The sequence below is a fragment of the Anoplolepis gracilipes genome, unplaced genomic scaffold, assembly GCF_047496725.1.
Source record: "Anoplolepis gracilipes unplaced genomic scaffold, ASM4749672v1 Contig19, whole genome shotgun sequence".
NCBI lineage: Eukaryota > Metazoa > Arthropoda > Insecta > Hymenoptera > Formicidae > Anoplolepis > Anoplolepis gracilipes.
In genome coordinates this window covers 1,321,740-1,343,908 of record NW_027328667.1, presented here as the reverse complement: position 1 = coordinate 1,343,908, position 22,169 = coordinate 1,321,740, and the positions used below count along the sequence as shown (strand labels likewise).

At 28.1% G+C, this 22,169-nt stretch overlaps 1 protein-coding gene across 6 annotated transcripts in view; it reads left to right on the top strand.

Moving 5' to 3' along the window:
- Nucleotides 1-634: 634 nt before the first annotated feature.
- Nucleotides 635-22,169, top strand: part of LOC140675560 (DENN domain-containing protein 1A) — a 68,872-nt gene continuing 47,337 nt past the window's right edge. The window contains exons 1-10 of one of the 6 annotated variants that reach the window (XM_072910145.1): nt 635-1,074; nt 1,332-1,487; nt 1,585-1,722; nt 1,798-1,933; nt 13,915-13,968; nt 14,077-14,334; nt 14,498-14,599; nt 14,705-14,932; nt 15,024-15,200; nt 15,339-15,371. In XM_072910145.1, the coding sequence (XP_072766246.1) occupies nt 1,058-1,074; nt 1,332-1,487; nt 1,585-1,722; nt 1,798-1,933; nt 13,915-13,968; nt 14,077-14,334; nt 14,498-14,599; nt 14,705-14,932; nt 15,024-15,200; nt 15,339-15,371 (1,299 nt within the window). In that variant the 5' untranslated portion in view covers nt 635-1,057. The other 5 variants (XM_072910147.1, XM_072910149.1, XM_072910150.1 and 2 more) reach the window with 5 other exon arrangements.

The following is a 22,169-nucleotide window of genomic DNA, read 5'->3' as shown; positions in this document are numbered from 1 at the left end:
AGCCTTAAAAGAATTTGAAATTTTACCGCACATGATTTTTTTCATTTTTCGGATAAACTATGGACCTCTAAACATTGTAAAGAATTTATTCGTGACCACTTAACGATTCTGCATCGAATAAACTCTTGTTTAACTCAATTGGACGAAAAATAAAAATGTTCGGCTAGCTTTACATCGAAATTTTAATTATTTAATTAAAAAAAAAACGATGAACCTCCAAACGTTTTAATTAAACTTCCAATCATCTCCAAACAATTTCCAAACGATTAATTAATTTTAATTATAAAAAAATCAAAGTGGTTCGGCTAACTTTACGGAGCTGAGGATGCGCAGTCGTCCAAAGTAATGGCCGCTCTCTTCACCAATTAGGAATTGGCCCAAAATGCTGAAAAGTAATATGGTTGTAAAAGTAATATGCTTATTTTATGTTTATATTTAATGAGAAAAAGTAGATAACAGACTTTATTGAGTTTTATTATTAATTATTATTATTTATTATTAATTTTATTTTTGATATTTCCATAAGATTTACAAATTTTAATTATATATTTGAATTGCGCGGATGCATTTTGGACCGAATTTTGATTGGCTAATTCCATTCTGCTGCCGTCATTATGCGCAATGTTACACCTTGTATCCTTACACCAACGCATCTCATGTATTGCAATAGTTGAACAATGGAAATGGATCCTGATGAATCCTAAGTGCATTTCTACATGACGTATGTTTATTCTGATTCAATCTAATTTCAATAAAACTCATGATAAAGATCAAAGAGTTACTCTTTGATAAAGATACACAGTTGTCCACTCACAGATTTTATCTCCTAGTGCTAGTGATTTATTATCGCTTTTTGAGGCTACTTATCTTTAGGAAGTAAAAAAAGATAAAATCCACAAACGTGTGACAACTAGTAAGTGAAAGCGACTAAGTTTCGACATGTGGCTGCAACATTTTTAAGTTTATATACGAATGGAATATCATCACTATCATGTAATACCATGACGTATAAACATCAAGTTCATACGAAGTACTTATTTTTTTTTCATCTGTTATCATGGGATCTCGATTAAGGTAAGTTTCTTTTATCATTTTTCCTCTGTGTACAGAACCATCAATTTTTTTTAGTGAAGTGCAATGAAAGCATTTCTGCCCTCAGATTCCACTCGAATAGTTTTATAGAATATTTCTGTTTTAACAATATATACATTTTTTATATGTGTATAAGAGTAGTGTGCTATAAGTATAATCATAATAACTGCAAAGTTTACAATTTTACTTTACTTGGAATTTAATTACATAAATATTAGTTTTTGTAATATTTTCTTCAGAGAAAATGTCAAACAACTGTTTGAATGCTTCTGTGAGATAGCTGCACCAGTAGGAGAAAAGCCAGCTTGGATACTCCAGAAATATCCTAACTCCTTTTCAGATGAAGAGATACTTAAATCTGTTCCTAAATTTACATATCCTTGTGAATTTGAAAAGTATGTTGAAATATCAAGTGTAGTATATATATGGTTAAATTTGTATATTTTTATTATAACATTTTTCTATTATATATTATATATTATATCATTTCAGTTTGTTGGTGCAACATTTTTCATTTGTTCTTACTAGTATAGATTCAAAATGGACTTTTGGTTTTTGTCGTCACGATCCTAAAACAGAAACAGCTTTAGTGATCTTAAGTGCACTTCCATGGCATGAAACATTTTACAAGTTAGTAAAAATATTAATTAATTAAATGCTCAAATGTGTTCAGAATCAAAATATTAAACTGTATTTGCATCATAGGTTGTTAAATCATATTGCATCTTTGACCAGTAATGCCAGTGGAGAAGATTTATGGAAGTTTCTTGAAAATATATATACCTGTGGAGTTCCAATTCCTGGAAATTCCATATCTATATCTTTACCAAATTCTACAGCAGTAAATTAATTGTTTTTAAATCTATAATATAACTGTGTGTATATGTGTGTGGGTATGTGCGTGTATGTATGTGTATAAATGTATGTATACATGTATGTGAGAGAGAGAGAGAGAGAGATATGACATATATATTTATATAAACTGTCCCAAGCTATGTCAGTATATTTTATGGATAGAAATAAGAAAAAAATATGCAGAGTAAATTATTTAACATAGTCATTGCAAATATCAAAAAAAAATATGCATTGAATCAAAAAAGTTTTAAACGTTAAAGAATTTTAACAGAATGTGAGAATGATGCTTATTTGATTTTAAGTGAAAGAATCAAAATTGAGTCAGTCAACTTAAAATTTTCAAATAATCCTTTTTTTATTACAAATCTTATAACTTATATCGATATTTTTAAAATGATATGATTAAACTCTTCCATTAAGAACTTTTTTAATTAATTTAAAATCATATACGAGAGAATTTAAAGTCAAATACTGTGAAAGTGACAAACAAAAGTCTTAATTTCTATATACTACACACACGTACGCACACGCGCGCACACACACACACACACACATACACACACACACACACACACACACACACATACACACACACACGCGCGCGCGCGCGCGCGCGCGCGCATATATACATATATATAAATTCAATCTAATAATCTTAAGTAATGCTAATGCTGACAGTACTATAACTTTTATGACTCATAATACGGAAAATTCTAAAAAGAATTTAATCATATCATCTTGATAATGTCTCGACATAAGAGATCAGAATTCTTAATAAAATATAAAGGTTCTTATTTTAAAATTTTAAATTCATCTTGACTTCACTCGTTATCAAATAAATATCACTTTATTTTGTTTTTTTGTCTGAAAACTTTTTTTAATATAACACATACTTTTTAAGAAATTTATGACAATCATATTAAATAGTCGTGTATAAATGTTTGCTTTCTAGAAAGAAATGTTGATTAATGTTGATAATGTTTACATTAGTGTATCAATCAAATTATTTTGGCATATTATTTTGCATATAATATTATCTTGAGTAATTTCTAAAAGGTTTTACAGTCGGACCTCTTATCCTACGAACTTTTATGCTAATTTTCTTTAAAAACTACTAGGAAAAGGAAAAAGAGAAGCAATGAGTCTTAAACAGTGGGTTTGGAAGAACAAAACATAGTAAATGAGAAAAACGAGATTAAAGATAACGTGAAAAATATTGGTAAGTACACTAAATATTAACGCAAAGAATAGAATTATTCTTTAACTAAATGGAATAAAAAAAAGAATGTAATATTTAAAAGTTGGAAAGGAGTGGAAAAATAAAAAGTTCTGTTGAAAAAAACATATTTGATATCAATGAAAAATAAAGTGCACGAAAGAAATATGAAAATTCTGAAGGTAATATAGAGTTATAAAATCAGTTATTTATGGAAAGTTACAAAAAAGCTCAACTAAGTAACAATGAGAAAAAGAAAAAAATTTTTAAAGTTTAAAAAAAGGGAATAAAGAAAGAACAAAAATAGTTATATCAATAGAAAAAAAGAATGCAACAAGAGTGAGAAAAAGGGTAATAAGCACCGATATGAAGATGAAATTAATAGAATAGAAATTAGAAATGAAATAGAGAAGTCCAAAAAAAAGTAATAATATTACTAATATAATACAAATAGAAAACTATAACAATAATAATTTAAAATAAAAATAATTGAAAAAGGTAAGATTTCAATAAAAATGTAGAAACATGAATGAAAATTTAAGAAAGATTTATAATTGAAAGAAAAAAAAAATCGAAAAAAAAATAAAAGTTAGAAAATGGGAAAGTATATTTGAAGCAGATCATAAAGAAAAAGTAATGATTACGGCTAAACTTAACCTAAAGAATTATTCTATTAAAGGAGAATTTTCTATGAATTATAGATAAAATTGTGAAACTAAAACCAATAGCAATTAAAGAAGTTAAAATAGTACTATCAGAATTTAATGTGATTGCCATGTTTTGATATACACTGTCAATATATCACTGAATTAAAAATCTATAATTTATATATATTATAGATTTTCTCTTTAGTGGTATATTTTCTGTTGACAGTATATGTCAGAATATAGTCAGAACTTTACTACATTAACATTATATAAAAGCTAATAACTATTTAAACTAAATAATGAATCTGTTTTTGAAGCACTGCAATAATGAACTATTATAGCTGCAGCTCTGATTAAATGTACTTAATTTTAATTAGAAAAATTTAGATCATCTTTTTGTAGTTTTTCTACTAATACGTTCTTACTTAAACTTAATTGAACCTATTTGGTTAAAATAAATATTTTTATGTAATTTATTTTTATCAATTTTTAAAGAGAAATTTATAAAAACTAAAATTTGACATAAAAAATTATTATGAATTTATATTATTTTATATCGAGACTTTCATCACATAAAGGCATAAAATTACAACTTTACAGGAATGAGAAAAAAACGTTCCAAAATTCAAATTTTTTATACATAAAAATGCAATTTTGGTAAATGTTTATAAATAAAAATAATTGAAAAAAGTAAGATTTCAATAAAAATATAGAAACATGAATGAAAATTTAAAAAAGATTTATAATTGAAAGAAAAAAAAAATCGAAAAAAAAGAATAAAATAAGTTAACTTACATGTCACGAATCATTTTCGTCTTTATTTTATATGATAGGGATATATTCCTCAGTAATACACACTTTGAATTTTGTGGCGTTCTCTTTTCTGAAATATGCAACTTTGAAATATCTAATTATTCTAAATTTCCTTATTATATCATCTATATAATATAGAGAATTATATATAGTATAAAGTAAACAACTTTATTTGATAGTCAGGTGGTGGTACAACTGAATACTTTCCTTTCAATAACGTAATTTTCATTATCTTCTTTAAGTAAGATGTTAAGTGCAAAGAGCAAAAATGTTTTACATATTCAATGAATAATATTAATTCTTACTCAGTATGGGTCTCAATAGTCTCTTACTCAATAGTCATTTTTATTTTTATAACTTCTAAGAGTATCAATTTCTAATAAAGAAGACAAAACGTATGATCGTCGCGCTGTTCTGTAAAAAAAATTATGGAGTGAGAAAAGTCAAACGCTCTGTCTCCTGTGGCAATTGCTCTTTATACAGCGAGTAGTCAAAAATCTCTTTGATAGTTAAGATTCACCTGTACACTTAACGTATACTTTTCCTAAAGACATTAAAGAACTACATACACAATTTATGTATACTTTTTCTGAAGATAAGTGAATTTTTGTAAGTAAATTGTTTTTCTTATCACGAGTGTGTCATATTTTTTTGACATATAATTTAAAACAAAATGATGTTTTTTTGGCACACGAAAGACGTTAGAAAATGTTGAAAGTTTGCGCTTATTGATTTTTTAAAATTATTATACAAGTGCACTATAGTTTATTTTTTAAATATATGATATATGAAAACATATTTATATTTTAATAATAAGAATGTTTAATACAAAAGAAAGCATTTAAAACCTGATTTCAATGCATTAAAAAATATTTTTTATGTTAAGCATTTTATTATAATTTATTAATATGGCAAATTTTTTATCATTCTTTAAGATTTTAACTTTAATTTCTAACTGTACCAAAAATAATAGTACAGAGTAAGCTTAAGATAAATAAATGTATATATTTGAGAACTTTTGCCTTGACGTCACTACTCGATAAACTTTTGATTCAGATTTAGCTACTCGTAAAATTATATAATCTTTTCCTTTATTTAAATTTTTTAAATTCCAAAAAGCAGAAAAAAGACATAAATATAAATATTATCGGACCAAGCCCCAATGGACTTGACATATGTTGTCAAGATCATGACCCTGAGTAACATCCCCCCCAAAAAATTAACTCAACCTAACCTAACCTAGGTTAGGTTACGAAGCAAAATCTATTTTATACCTCAGACACAGGTTGGGTTAGGTTAGGTTTTTTGGGATGGGGATACAGGGGTAGGAGCAAAGCCCCTCCCCCGCCTACGCATTTAATATATCACATTTAAATAAATAGATTCATTAAAAGTACGCTTCATTAAATATACGTGATGTGAGAAAATTATGTCCTATTTATGAAACGTGTTTTTTGTTTATAATTTTTTAATAAACAACGAACGATGGCTAAAATCTTTTGGATGTTACTCAGGGTCATGACCTTGACAACATATATTAAAGTCAAGGTCATTGGAGCTTGGTTCATTAATGTCAATATTTACCTATTTCTTGATAGGAATTATTACGTTTTTGCGTTCACATATTTCAACCCAAGATTTTTTTTTGCCTTGGAAACATTTTACATAGATATGTGGCTGTTTATTTTTATTTCACTCTAAAAGAAAATGTAAACTACCTAATCTTAATGATATAAAATACTATATATTTTTTTAAATTTGTCTAAAAATGATTAAATGAGAATGTAATTCGATCAAAAGAAAATCGTAGGAAAGTTTAAAAAAAAGCATTTTGTAGGTAAAAACATTGTACTTTATGAAACTTTACTTAAATTTATTGAGAGAATTTTTCTTATCAAGTTGCAGAGTTTCAAAAATACACAATTTTAAGGAACAAAACAATGTGTTTTTTTTAAAGCATAGAATAAGGAAAATACAAACATTTTTAAAAACTATCGATAGCGCGTTAAAGTTGAAACTTCAAGCTTTAAAATGCTTTTTTTTTTTAACTTTTCTACGATGATTTTTCATCGAGCTGCAACAGTTTGAATATAGACCGATGTGAACCTGGCGCCCGACTTTATGAAAAAAAAAATTAATAATATAGTTCGTTTGTACGTCGTTTGTACCTGTTTGTACCACACTTTATTTCGTTTGTACCTCAACCGGTTCGGAAATAAAAAATAATCAAAAAATGGCCAGCGCTCGACTTTAAGATATTTTAATTTCATTAATGCCATTCGATAGAGAATCGTTTGTACCTCAACCGGTTCGGAAATACGACCATTTTTAGTTTTAGAGTAACACTATACCGGTATTTCCGCTATTTTTTTAGATATCGCGAAACGGCCAACGGGGTTCGATAGAGAATCGTTTGTACCTGTTTGTACCTTTTTTCAAATCGTTTGTACCTCAACCGGTTCGGAAACATGGCCATTTTTAGTTTTAGAGTAACGCTATACCGGTATTTCCGCTATTTTTTTAGATATCGCGAAACGGCCAACGGGGTTCGATAGAGAATCGTTTGTACCTGTTTGTACCTTTTTTCAAATCGTTTGTACCTCAACCGGTTCGGAAACATGGCCATTTTTAGTTTTAGAGTAACGCTATACCGGTATTTCCGCTATTTTTTTAGATATCGCGAAACGGCCAACGGGGTTTGATAGAGAATCGTTTGTACCTGTTTGTACCTCTTTTCATTTCGTTTGTACCTCAACCGGTTCGGAAATACGACCATTTTTAGTTTTAGAGTAACGCTATACCGGTATTTCCGCTATTTTTTTTAGATATCGCGAAACGGCCAACGGGGTTCGAAAGAGAATCGTTTGTACCTGTTTGTACCTTTTTTCATTTTGTTTGTACCTCAACCGGTTCGGAAACATGGCCATTTTTAGTTTTAGAGTAACGCTATACCGGTATTTCCTCTATTTTTTTAGATATCGCGAAACGGCCAACGGGGTTTGATAGAGAATCGTTTGTACCTGTTTGTACCTCTTTTCATTTCGTTTGTACCTCAACCGGTTCGGAAATACGACCATTTTTAGTTTTAGAGTAACGCTATACCGGTATTTCCGCTATTTTTTTAGATATCACGAAACGGCCAACGGGGTTCGAAAGAAAATCGTTTGTACCTGTTTGTACCTCTTTTAAAGTCGTTTGTACCTCAACCGGTTCGGAAATACGACCATTTTTAGTTTTAGAGTAACGCTATACCGGTATTTCCGCTATTTTTTTTAGATATCGCGAAACGGCCAACGGGGTTCGAAAGAGAATCGTTTGTACCTGTTTGTACCTTTTTTCATTTCGTTTGTACCTCAACCGGTTCGGAAATACAGCGATTTTCGAGTTTTGAAATTAACGCTAAACTCGTATTTCCGCTATTTTTTTAGATATCGAGAAACGGACAACGGGGTTCGATAGAGAATCGTTTGTACCTGTTTGTTCCTCTTTTCAAATCGTTTGTACCTCAACCGGTTCGGAAATACAGCGATTTTCGAGTTTTGAAATTAACGCTAAACTCGTATTTCCGCTATTTTTTTAGATATCGCAAAACGGCCAACGCGGTTAAGTACTGCTACAAACGATTCTCTATCGAACCCGGTTGGCCGTTTCGCGATATCTAAAAAAATAGCGGAAATACGAGTTTAGCGTTAATTTCAAAACTCGAAAATCGCTGTATTTCCGAACCGGTTGAGGTACAAACGAAATGAAAAGAGGTACAAACAGGTACAAACGATTCTCTTTCGAACCCCGTTGGCCGTTTCGCGATATCTAAAAAAAAAAAAAAAAAAAAAAAAAAAAAAAAAAAAAAAAAAACCGGTATAGCGTTACTCTAAAACTAAAAATGGTCGTATTTCCGAACCGGTTGAGGTACAAACGACTTTAAAAGAGGTACAAACAGTACAAACGATTTTCTTTCGAACCCCGTTGGCCGTTTCGTGATATCTAAAAAAATAGCGGAAATACCGGTATAGCGTTACTCTAAAATTAAAAATGGTCGTATTTCCGAACCGGTTGAGGTACAAACGAAATGAAAAGAGGTACAAACAGGTACAAATGATTTTCTTTCGAACCCCGTTGGCCGTTTCGCGATATCTAAAAAAATAGCGGAAATACCGGTATAGCGTTACTCTAAAACTAAAAATGGCCGTGTTTCCGAACCGGTTGAGGTACAAACGATTTGAAAAAAGGTACAAACAGGTACAAACGATTCTCTATCGAACCCCGTTGGCCGTTTCGCGATATCTAAAAAAATAGCGGAAATACCGGTATAGCGTTACTCTAAAACTAAAAATGGCCGTGTTTCCGAACCGGTTGAGGTACAAACGATTTGAAAAAAGGTACAAACAGGTACAAACGATTCTCTATCGAACCCCGTTGGCCGTTTCGCGATATCTAAAAAAAATAGCGGAAATACCGGTATAGCGTTACTCTAAAACTAAAAATGGCCGTGTTTCCGAACCGGTTGAGGTACAAACGATTTGAAAAGAGGTACAAACAGGTACAAACGATTCTCTATCGAATGGCATTAATGAAATTAAAATATCTTAAAGTCGAGCGCTGGCCATTTTTTGATTATTTTTTATTTCCGAACCGGTTGAGGTACAAACGAAATAAAGTGTGGTACAAACAGGTACAAACGACGTACAAACGAACTATATTATTAATTTTTTTTTTTCATAAAGTCGAGCGCCAGGTTCACATCGGTTGAATATAGCCCATTTTTTGGCGTATAAAAAGTGTTCCCTATATTTTTGTGCGTAGTATATAAGAAAAAACATGAAAAAATATCTAGTTGATAGAGAGTTAGCACATATATCAACCTTTAAATAACCAGTACGATTGATTAATTGATCCTAGTGTTCACTAACCAATTAGCAATATGAGTTATCAGATGCCACTCGTTTGATATAATGGAAAGAATCAGAAGAAGGAGAAGGAAATTAGACTAGAATAGATTGTTATAACATTTGGTGAAGCAATAGATGAAAACAAGATTATCAGCACAGAAAAAATAAAGAAACGAGTTTACGACAGTGTGTACAACTGTAATATAATAATGATAATAATAAAAGATATAAGGAGATTTATAAGTTTATGAATAAAAATCAAACGAGCATTGAAAAATATAATACAATATTTTTATAGAAAATATAGTCAAGGCAAAAGAAGAGATAATAAAACACAGAAACACAAGAAATTAATAAGATTTATAACAAGATTTAATTTAAAATTTTGATAGAATAGTGAAATAAGAAATGCAGAGAAATAATAAGAAATATAAAAAAGAAATACTAAGAAATTTAACAATTACAATGAAATAGCAATTACATCGAATTTAAGAAAGTAAAAACAATAGCAATTAAAACAAAAAATAAAAAAAAGGAATTTTTTTAGTTATAAAAAGGTATATATATTGAAAAAATTATCAAAAATAACAGAATGGAAAATTAGCAGAATTAGCAAGAAATAAAAAAGAAAAACTTATATGAGTAATGGATGAATTTAGGAATTAACTCTATAGGTTCAAGAAAACAATTTATTAAAAAAAAATAGCTAATAAGAAAGATAAACGAATGGTGATATAATTAAGGAAGAAGTTATAAGAGCAACAGAAAGTAATAAACGGATATTTTTAAGAATAAACGAATTGAAATACAAAATAGTGAGAAGACTACCTATTAATATATTAATAATAATTATAATATATAATATACATTAGTATTATAACAGATATTTTGAATTATATCTTTAAGAAAGCTATAAAATCTCAAAACAAAAAAGAAAATATCAGGTAATCTTTAAACGAACCTGGCAAGAAAAAAGCTGGACCAATATTTTTATAATGTATGGAAAGCTCATGAAAAGATTAGTGACAAATAAATTGGTGACAAGAAAGCAAAGGAAAATTAAACAAAAAACAAACAGAAGTATTATGATGCAAAGTTTCAATTGTGAAAATTTCGATTAAGAAACGTGTTGCTCTTCGTCGGAAAAATGTACGTTCCTCATTTCTGTCATATTGCGGCGTTGTTGTAGTACGCTCATAATAGTGATAATCATATACACAGTTTTAACAAGTATCGGTTAAGTTTGTAAGAGTGTGCTGTTATTATACACTTTTTGAATAGTAATTATGCAAAAAATATATCATTATAGCATATTCAAAGTAATTGATATAATATATAGTATATGCATTTTTACAATGACTTGATTTTTTCAAAACTAGCAAGAATTATATATTCAATTGTATATAACAAGTATATTCACTAAACTGTTTAATAGAACAAACAATATATTTCATAAATATTTTTTATATATAATTCTTGCTATTTTTCGACGAACTAAGAACTAAGTTATTCTTGAAGATGTATGTATTATATGTTATCTTGCATATGTAATAATAATTTAACAATATACATATTAATGCAGATAAGGTTTAACATTATTAATCTAATTTAAATATTGCAGGAAAAATTTACTCATAAAGAAGTTTACATAAAAAAAAGTTATATAATTTCCAGATAATTCAAGTAAGAAATAAATCATTAATACATATAATTAGTACTTTTAAATTATTATTGCATATGCAAGATAACATATAATATACTTTAAGAATAATTTGATTAGTTGAAAAATAGCAAGAATTATATGTAAGAAATATTTATAAAATATATTATTTGCGAGGGATTGGTCACTGAGGTAATTTTTGTAGAAGGGCTAGGTAATTCAGCGGCAATCCCAGCAAAATTTTGGGTAATCTAAGGTTATTTTTGGTAAATCTAAATAATCTTTAGCGTTAAAATAATTTAAAATAAAATTTCTTTTTCAAATTTATTTTTAATTTGAGATACTATTAGGTAATCTTAAGTAATCCGAGGTATAATTTAAGGGTAATCCGTATCAAAGGGTAATTTTTGTACATTATAACTGTTAGTGATCAACCCTTCGATTATTTGTTAAAAATTTAGTAAATATATAATTGAATATGCTTATAAACAATTTTTGCTATTTTTAACTAGCGAATCAATCTAAGATACATATATTATTGGCACTAATGGACACATTGGATTTAAAAATATATACAATAATGCAGAGAGGGTTCAAATTATTAATGTAATTTAAAACTACCAAAAAGAATGATATCTCTAAAAAATTCTTTTTAAAAAAAGGTAAAGAAATGGTACATTTATATATAGTACAGCTGCAGTTGCTAAATTTCAAAATTTATATTAAACCAAATATTAAATTTAATTTAGAAATAAATTTAATTACATCAATAGCTGCAAAGTAAAATGTACAGAATATATTGAAATTTTATTAGGATATTGTTCAGTTTAGCAATGCCAAGTATTTTTGTAAGAAATTAAAACAATTATTTTTTACAACAGTTTTTCCAATTAAAATGTTTTTATTTAAAATTTCATAAGTTTTTATTCTTAGTTGGCACGTGGCGCACAATTTTTTGATATCATTTTTTTTTTGTAAGAAATGTGTACAACATTTTTAAATATAACAGTTTTTTTTTAATTAAAGTACATTTTTCACAACTACGTCTGTACTTGTCCTATTATCCTTAATATTTACAATTCTATTAGCCTTAATATCTTCGAAGATAGAAGTGTACTATCTTTTTTTTTTTATTGGTTGTGTCACTCCGCAATACAATACAATAAAAGAGTAATTTATTAGTTTTGCAGCAACTTAGAAAAGACATTTTATTGTCATTTTCTTATAGTTGTTTTTTCGATAAAATAAAAAGATGACTGAAAGATATCTTCGACCAAAAAATAGTTAATTTTCTTATTGCTATGCTACACACTATACAATAGTTATCTCACATTTAAGATTGAGGCATGCAAACTATATAAAAGAACGAATAATAAAATCATAACAACCACTTCTATTAGTTTAATTTCGAAAAATTTCTGAATAAGTGAAAATATAATATTTCGGACAAATATTGTCCGAATAAGTGAAAATTATTTGTTATTGTTTACTTAAGTTATAAAATATAAATATAAAATTTTTTTATAAATTAAATTAGAACACCCTATATGTATAATCTGAAATTACTATATACACAATGTGTCTATCCATAAATGTCCGAGTAAATACCTCGCAACCGATTGAAGTTACAAGAATATTTAATTAGAAAAATTTGCGCGGCTTTGAATTCTCTATAAAGTATATGTAAAAAAATTTTTATCATGACCTCTTTTATAAAGATCATTTTTATTTTTTCAAGTAGAACTACTTTAATTTTTTTATTATAGATTAATTCCTCTCAATAATTCTACATAAAAAGTTATAAGGATATAATTACCAAAAAAATTAATAGATTATGAGATATTTCATACTTTAAATTGATATAATTTTATATGAAATATCTCGAAAAAATTCATTTTTCGATTATCTTGCCCCAATTCTTTTATGCACAGAATAATGAGAAAAATTAATTGGTGTAAAGAAAAAAAATATGTAATTTGTTGCAAATTCAAGAGGAATAAATTTATAAAATATTAAAGTAGTTTTATTTAAAAAAATAAATAACTTATAATTAGAAAAAGTAACGAATAAAAAAAATTATTTTATGTACACTGTGTGGCAAATTCAAAGACATGTAAATTTATTTATTAAATTTTATTAAATTTATTAAATTTTTTGTAACTTCTGCAGTTAAGATGGATAACTATATTTTGTTAGTCTTCATTTGATGTTTTGTGCTCACATGCAATGCCTCTGTTATTTTTATGCCAACATCTCTCCCTCCCTCCCTCTCTCTCTCCCCCCTCCCTCTCTCTCACCCTCCTGATGTTACATTATAATGTAAACATTATAAAAATTTTATTCAAATATAATGTAATTTATTGTAACTATAATTGTAACAAACATGAAATGTAACAGAAATGATAACGAATCTGTTGTTATTGTTCATAAGATGTAGTAGAATAAAAATAGATCAATGATATTTATTTAATATTCATATAAGTTATGTTTAGTTAAAATTATAGAATCTGCGTGTGTGTGTGTGTGCATGCGTGTGCGTGTTGCGTGTTGCGTAAATGCATGTTTGAGAGTAAGTGCGTGAGAGAATTTTATGATTATATATATATTTGTGTTGTTTGTACGTGTAAAGTAAATTTAAAATATGCATTTTTTGCATGTATAAATTACTTTTTAATATATTTTTATTGAATTATTTTTTATATAATCTTCGATGTATTTAAAACATTTTAAAAATCTTTTCAGAATTTTATTTGTCAAAGTCCAAAACAGTTTCAACTGCCTAGCATTCCAGAGAATGTAAGCAATAGTATTAAGATCATATTTGGATTTATCAAAATAATAGGTTTACAATATAAAACTATTATCAACTATTTTTCTAAATATTTTACTATTTTACTATTTCAGAGAAATTTGACTGAATATTATAGCGCTATTGATTCGTATAATATGATGATAATATTTGCATCTATGTTATATGAACGTCGTATTATTTTCATTTCAAAACGTTTATCGAGATTAAGTGCATGCGTTCAAGCATGCAATGCCTTAATTTATCCAATGATTTGGCAGCATATATATATCCCCGTTTTGCCTTTATCATTAATAGATTATTTATTAGCGCCTATGCCATTTCTTATTGGAGTACCAACACTAACGCTTCAGGTATTTATAACAAAAATTTTCTTTTGCTGAGGTATGTTACTATTTTGTATATATATGTATATATATATGTATATGTATGTATATATATATATATATATATATATATATATATATATATATATACACGCATATAATACATATTTTTATATAATATTTTTTGCAGAAAATACCCAAAAGTGATTTAGGAGAAGTTGTTATTTTAGATGCCGATAATAATACGATTGAATCGCCGTTTCAAGATTTGGAGTCTTTACCTCAAGATGTAGTGCGTTGAACAACATATTGTTATGATATATATTATACGTCACTATAACATAATAAGATAATGTATATATTTTAAATAATAAAATAAAAAATTTTTATATTGTAGGTGACAAATTTGAAGAAAGCGTTACGTAATAGATCAACTCTTCTCGGAGATGGCGTGTCAAGAGCGTTTTTGCGTGCATTAGTACAGTTAACTGCTGGTTATAGAGAAGCATTAACTTTACAACAGGGTGAGCGTATTACATTCAATCAAAATGCCTTTGTCGAAAGTAGACCATCTTCCATGCAACCTTTTTTACGAAAAATGTTAGAATTGCAAATTTTTCAACAAGTAAGTCTTTTATATGTAGTATATAATTAGCATATAAATATATAAATAGTTATTTGATACTATAATTGATACTAAATTCTAATATTTCTAGTTTATAGAAGAAAGATTGAACATGCTTAATTCAGGACTTGGTTTCTCAGACGAGTTTGAAATGGAAGCCTGCAGTTATTCGGCTAAATCGAATAGTAAATTTATGCAACAGTACAGAGAATGGACTTACACTATGCGAAAGGAAAGCTCTGCATTTTTCCGTAGTGTGAAAGATAAAGTATGTTAAGCATTTTAATAGTTTTAACTAGTTTCAATTAATTAGTATTATATCCTTAGAACTAATCTTTCATATCTAATATATCTTTTATATATATTTTTATTATAAAAAAAAGTATGTTATTCTTTTATCTTGCAGGCCAATCCAGCAGTAAAGTATGCTGTTAAATCAGTAAGTTTGAATATATCCATAAATTAAATATACATACATTATGTTGCATATTTTATATATTATATATTTTATATGTACTCTTTTCTTATTAGTATATTTGAACATTATTTATGACTTTTAGGCTTAAAAAGTAACACGTTATTTACAACGTTCTTACTATTACAGTTATTTTTTGAGTAATTGTAATAATATTACAAATTTTGCTTGTAATGGAAAAATTAAATTTGTTACATTTTTTAGTAATGAATTCGAATTTAACAGTTATTTTTATCGTTACTTTTTTAACCTATTTGGTATAATTTTTGTACAAAGAAATATATTGCTCAAGAATTTTAACACATTTTAATTGTGGCATTACATAAAAATTGTGAAAAATTTTTTTAGTATTTTATTTCTTTGTATTTTGTAAAAAATTTAATTAAATAATTCGGTAATTAGTCAAGAGAAAATAAAAATTTGCGTGTAGAGATTTTAAAATTTACACATACATACAACAATATATACATAATAAAGTAGATTAGAAATTATGGTGAATAAGGGATCTAGCCCCGACGACCTTGACCTTGACATATGTTGTCAAGGTCACTGTCCTAAGTAACTCAAAAGGTTTTGCTCGTTGTTTATTAAAAAGTTATTGACAAAAAATTTTAAAAATATGATGTAATTTTTCGTTCTTCTTGAAAGTGAAGTAACATTTTAGAATGTATAATAACTTTACAGTAAACGCATTTGTTAACTATCATTGCACGATATCACAAAGGTTTCAATATTTCAGATATGCATGGGAATATATGTGTCCGCATGTATACGCATCCGAAGCACAGGGCAATATGTGTTGTTCTTTACTTCCTGTTTTGATTTCTTTTGCCATCACACACATACACACACACACGGGGTGGGTGGGGGAAGGGGGCCCAAAAGCCCCCCATTTACATCCCCTGTGTGTGCGTGCGTGCGTGCGTGCGTGCGTGCGTGCGTGCGTGCGTGTGTGATTATGAAAATATGGAAAATATATCAAGATAAAGCAACAAATACAATAATTATGGCATTTCAAAATAAAACATTTTTTGTTTATAACTTTCTAACAAACAACGAGCGACAACTAAAACCTTTTGAACGTTACTTAGGACAGTGACCTTGACAACATGTGTCAAGGTCAAGGTCATCAGAGCTGGGACCCTTATTCAGCATATTTACCTAATAATGATTATTTATATATTTATATAATAATAATTTCTAATCTAATTTTTCTCTTTATAAAAAATGGCATAAAGCTTTGAATGTGAATATATACTCAGTCTTAAAAAAAGCGATACACTTAAAATGTGGGAAAAATTCATCAAATTTTAAATAATCATAACTTGGTAAATAATAATGATAAAAATATGTGTAAAAATGCAAAATGAAGCTTTTAATGTCCACTTTAAGAATATTTAAATAGCAATTATGCTCGGCCATTTTTTTCAAAATGGCGTATAACGATGTGAGAGAATACAAAATTGATTATTAAAAGTCCGAGTTTGGGACGGTGGCCTGAATCAGGTATCGCAGCCCAATGGGATCAAATGCATGTAAAAGTGTGGAGTGTTACTTTTAAAATGCTTTTTTACCGAGCTCGATGCGATCATTATTTGCTGAGTTATTCCAAATTTAATTAAGAACGCTGTTTTTCTTCTTCAATTTGCAGTTCAGCGAATAATTATCGCATCGAGCTCTGTAAAGAACCATTTGAAAGGTAACATTCTACACTTTTACGTGTATTTGGTAGATTGGGCTGTGATATCTGATTCACATCACACACTGGAGCAAAACGGGGACCTTTATAATCATTTTTGCAGGCGAGAAGCAAGTCGCACATGATAACGAGACAACCAATCAGCATTTCGGAAAAAAGGCAACAATATGTAAATAACAAGCCTTTTTTTAGAAAAGGGATAATAATTTGACCTGCTCTATCTGCCCATGAAAGGTCGGGCGATTATTACCGGACACCTTGTATATATACAGGGTGGGGCATTTATATTGAGACACCTAAATATCTAAAAAATAAAGATAGAAAGAAATGTTTCAAAAGTTGTTCGGTTCTAAGGGGCTCATAAGATGGTGCCATTAGTTTGACCTTGAAGAGTCACATGAAGGTCACGTGAAGATCATTTTGAATTTCTTAAATGGAACACCCTATATATTTTTGCATATTCTTGTAGTCTATCTTGAGAGCTTTCCAAAACACTATAATCAAATGTTTTTTCATTAAGTATTTTTTGAGTTATAAGACTTCAAAGTTGCAGTATTTTGACATAAAATACAAGATATCTCCTAAAAGATTCATTTTTTGATTATCTTACTCTAATACTTTTATGCACAGAATAATGAGATGAATAAATTGGTGTAAAAAAACACATAATTATGTTAAAGTAAAAATGTGTAACTGTTAGTTGCAAATTCAGATTTTTACTTTAATATAATTATGTGTTTTAATTATGCCAATTGATTTGTCTCGTTATTCTGTGCATAAAAGTATTAGAGTAAGATAATCAAAAAATGAATATTTTACGAGATATCTTGTATTTTATGTCAAAATACTGCAACTTTGAAGCCTTATAACTCAAAAAATACTTAATGAAAAATACTTTGTCATAAGTGTTTTGGAAAGCTCTCGAGATGAGCTACAAGAATATGTAAAAATATATAGGATGTTCCATTTAAAAAACTTGAAGTGATCTTCACGTGACCTTCAAATGACTTTTCAAGGTCAAACCAATGGTATCGTCTTGTAGCCCCCTCGAAACCATAACAACTTTTGTCTGAAACATTTTTCTCTCCCGGGCTTGGTTTTCGAGATATTCGACTGGATGGATTAAAATGGTCCACCCTGTATATATATATATACAGTATATACAGTGTATATATATATATATATATATATATATATATATATATACATACAGGGTGTAACTAAAAAAATGTATATGATACATACCATCAGATAGAGGACAAAAATCCAAGTCGAAAAGTCCTGAACCATTTTTTGATTTGAGCTCTCTATTCGCTGTTATACGATGTTAAAGTTAGCCAATGAGCGGCTGGTTACAACGGAAGAGAAGGCCGGGCGGCGCGCCGCGGAGTGAAGCTGACGCGCTACGCGGCGGGATGAAAACAACGGTGAGCAGCAAAACAATTGTAGCTGTCATTTATTGCTCTCCTCTCCTCTCTCTCTTTTTCTCTCTATTGCTTATTTATGGAGGTTTTATGTCATCGTTTAGAAATCTAAATATGTAGATTATCATTAGCAACTGATTATTAGTAAATGATTATTAACAACATCTTAAATTTGAGAAAAAAAGGTGCTGGGTGGAAATTTTGTAATAATTCAATTTTAATAATACGAATTTTATTGCAAATTTATTAAAAAAAAAGAAATATTTCAATTATCATTCTTTTATGCAACTCTATTATGAACTAGCAAAAAAAATTTTTTTGGAGAAAATTATTTTTATACATAATCATATTTTTTCATTACTAATAAATATTTTTTTTTTTAAATAAATTATTGATTTTGTAACAATAAATCATAAATTTATTTCAAATTCTTTATATAAAAGTAATTTATAATGTATTTATACATAAAATTACAGTAAATGTTCCAAATGAGCCCCTCCTACTGCAATACATGCTTCTGCTGTTTTTTGCACGTTTTCCGTAGCTCTTCGGATTTGATTATTATCGAATCTCTTGATAGTATGGAATACTAATTCTTCCATCTCGTCGGCCGTTTCGATGTTTGGATTCAAAAATACTTTTTCTTTGGTTGCTCCCCAAAGAAAAAAGTCACACGGATTATAATCCGGAGATCGAGCAGGCCACGGAGTTGCTGAACTTTTTCCGAACCATCCTTGTGGAAAAACTTCATCGAGATAACGGCTAACGATACCTTTTGAATACGATTTATTGAGAAGTAAATAGTTAATACAGAAATGATTAATTTCAGACAATTGCAGTTGAATGTTAAATTTATTTTAAGCGAAAAGTTTTTTACTTTTACCACAATTAATGAAAAACTTGATTGTATAATGTATGAAAAAAAAATTATTATTATATATGTAGCAATAACTATTATTATTAATATAAAATCAAATTAAGATGAGCTGGTTAATTAAAATTAATGTCTAAATATAAAATCTAAAGCCTATTACGAGCTGAATACTAGGATGGAATTTATTATTAAAATTTAGCGGTTTCTTAAACTTAAAAAACGCTTTAATGAAATTTAGCTCGTAATAGGTTTTAGATTTTATATTTTGACATTTAATTTTACTTTTACTAAGCTTTTCAATCTTGATAAAGCATGATATAAAAATTAAGAAAGTAAACGACAATCTTGAAACTGAGATCTTCACTAATTTTCATAGCTTTTTTTAAACTATATGCAATCAATATTTTTATGAAAAAAATTCTTACGTGCAGAATGAGCAGGTGCGCCATCGTGCATAAATATCGGAGCTCGTCTATTTAATGGTATATCTTCTAAATCATTCCCTGCCGGAATTAACAAATCCGGCAGATCATTTCGCAAGAAATAGAGATAGTCTGGAGCATTCAAACGCGGTGGTAATATAAAAAGTCCAATCTAATAATAAATTTAATATTAGTAACAGTATATGTATTAGTAACAAAAATTAACAATATTATAGCACTGAGAGAAAAGATTTAGCAGTGTTAATTAAATGTGTTTCGTTAAAATCATATTTCATCAAGTTATGTTTACTTAATGTATAGTGTTATACTTTTAGTAAAACGTTTGTTTGAAATAGCGATATTTGATTCGTAACGAACTAATCTTTTTTTTTCAAATATTTCGTATGCATAATTATTTCAAAGAAAGCCTTGTAAAAGAAAGAAGATGTCTAATCAGAGACATTAATAAAGATATTTAACTAAAATTAAATTGGAAAGAAAGGATTAAAAAGGGGAGAATACAAATAGTTTCAATTAAATTTGAATTACAATTTCTTTTTTTTAATACTTACGATTTGATCTCCCAACAATCCAAGAAAAAAAAAGAATCCAAAAAACAAGATTATATTGAAAAAAACTTTGGTTTGTGTTTTGTCTTCATTTACGTTAAAAAACGATGAACCGCGTTCATCGAGTGTATTTAGAAACCGACTTGTTTATTGGATCTCGAAATCGAGCGACTACGATTATTGGCTATGATTCCATCAGGGATTATTTAAATCACGTGTTTTGTTTCAACATCGATATTCCGTAAATGTTTGGTGTGGATTGTTGGGAGATCAAATCGTAAGTATTAAAAAAAAGAAATTGTAATTCAAATTTAATTGAAACTATTTGTATTCTCCCCTTTTTAATCCTTTCTTTCCAATTTAATTTTAGTTAAATATCTTTATTAATGTCTCTGATTAGACATCTTCTTTCTTTTACAAGGCTTTCTTTGAAATAATTATGCGTACGAAATATTTGAAAAAAAAAGATTAGTTCGTTACGAATCAAATATCGCTGTTTCAAACAAACGTTTTACTAAAAGTATAACACTATACATTAAGTAAACATAACTTGATGAAATATGATTTTAACGAAACACATTTAATTAACACTGCTAAATCTTTTCTCTCAGTGCTATAATATTGTTAATTTTTGTTACTAATACATATACTGTTACTAATATTAAATTTATTATTAGATTGGACTTTTTATATTACCACCGCGTTTGAATGCTCCAGACTATCTCTATTTCTTGCGAAATGATCTGCCGGATTTGTTAATTCCGGCAGGGAATGATTTAGAAGATATACCATTAAATAGACGAGCTCCGATATTTATGCAAGATGGCGCACCTGCTCATTCTGCACGTAAGAATTTTTTTCATAAAAATATTGATTGCATATAGTTTAAAAAAAGCTATGAAAATTAGTGAAGATCTCAGTTTCAAGATTGTCGTTTACTTTCTTAATTTTTATATCATGCTTTATCAAGATTGAAAAGCTTAGTAAAAGTAAAATTAAATGTCAAAATATAAAATCTAAAACCTATTACGAGCTAAATTTCATTAAAGCGTTTTTTAAGTTTAAGAAACCGCTAAATTTTAATAATAAATTCCATCCTAGTATTCAGCTCGTAATAGGCTTTAGATTTTATATTTAGACATTAATTTTAATTAACCAGCTCATCTTAATTTGATTTTATATTAATAATAATAGTTATTGCTACATATATAATAATAATTTTTTTTTCATACATTATACAATCAAGTTTTTCATTAATTGTGGTAAAAGTAAAAAACTTTTCGCTTAAAATAAATTTAACATTCAACTGCAATTGTCTGAAATTAATCATTTCTGCATTAACTATTTACTTCTCAATAAATCGTATTCAAAAGGTATCGTTAGCCGTTATCTCGATGAAGTTTTTCCACAAGGATGGTTCGGAAAAAGTTCAGCAACTCCGTGGCCTGCTCGATCTCCGGATTATAATCCGTGTGACTTTTTTCTTTGGGGAGCAACCAAAGAAAAAGTATTTTTGAATCCAAACATCGAAACGGCCGACGAGATGGAAGAATTAGTATTCCATACTATCAAGAGATTCGATAATAATCAAATCCGAAGAGCTACGGAAAACGTGCAAAAAACAGCAGAAGCATGTATTGCAGTAGGAGGGGCTCATTTGGAACATTTACTGTAATTTTATGTATAAATACATTATAAATTACTTTTATATAAAGAATTTGAAATAAATTTATGATTTATTGTTACAAAATCAATAATTTATTTAAAAAAAAAA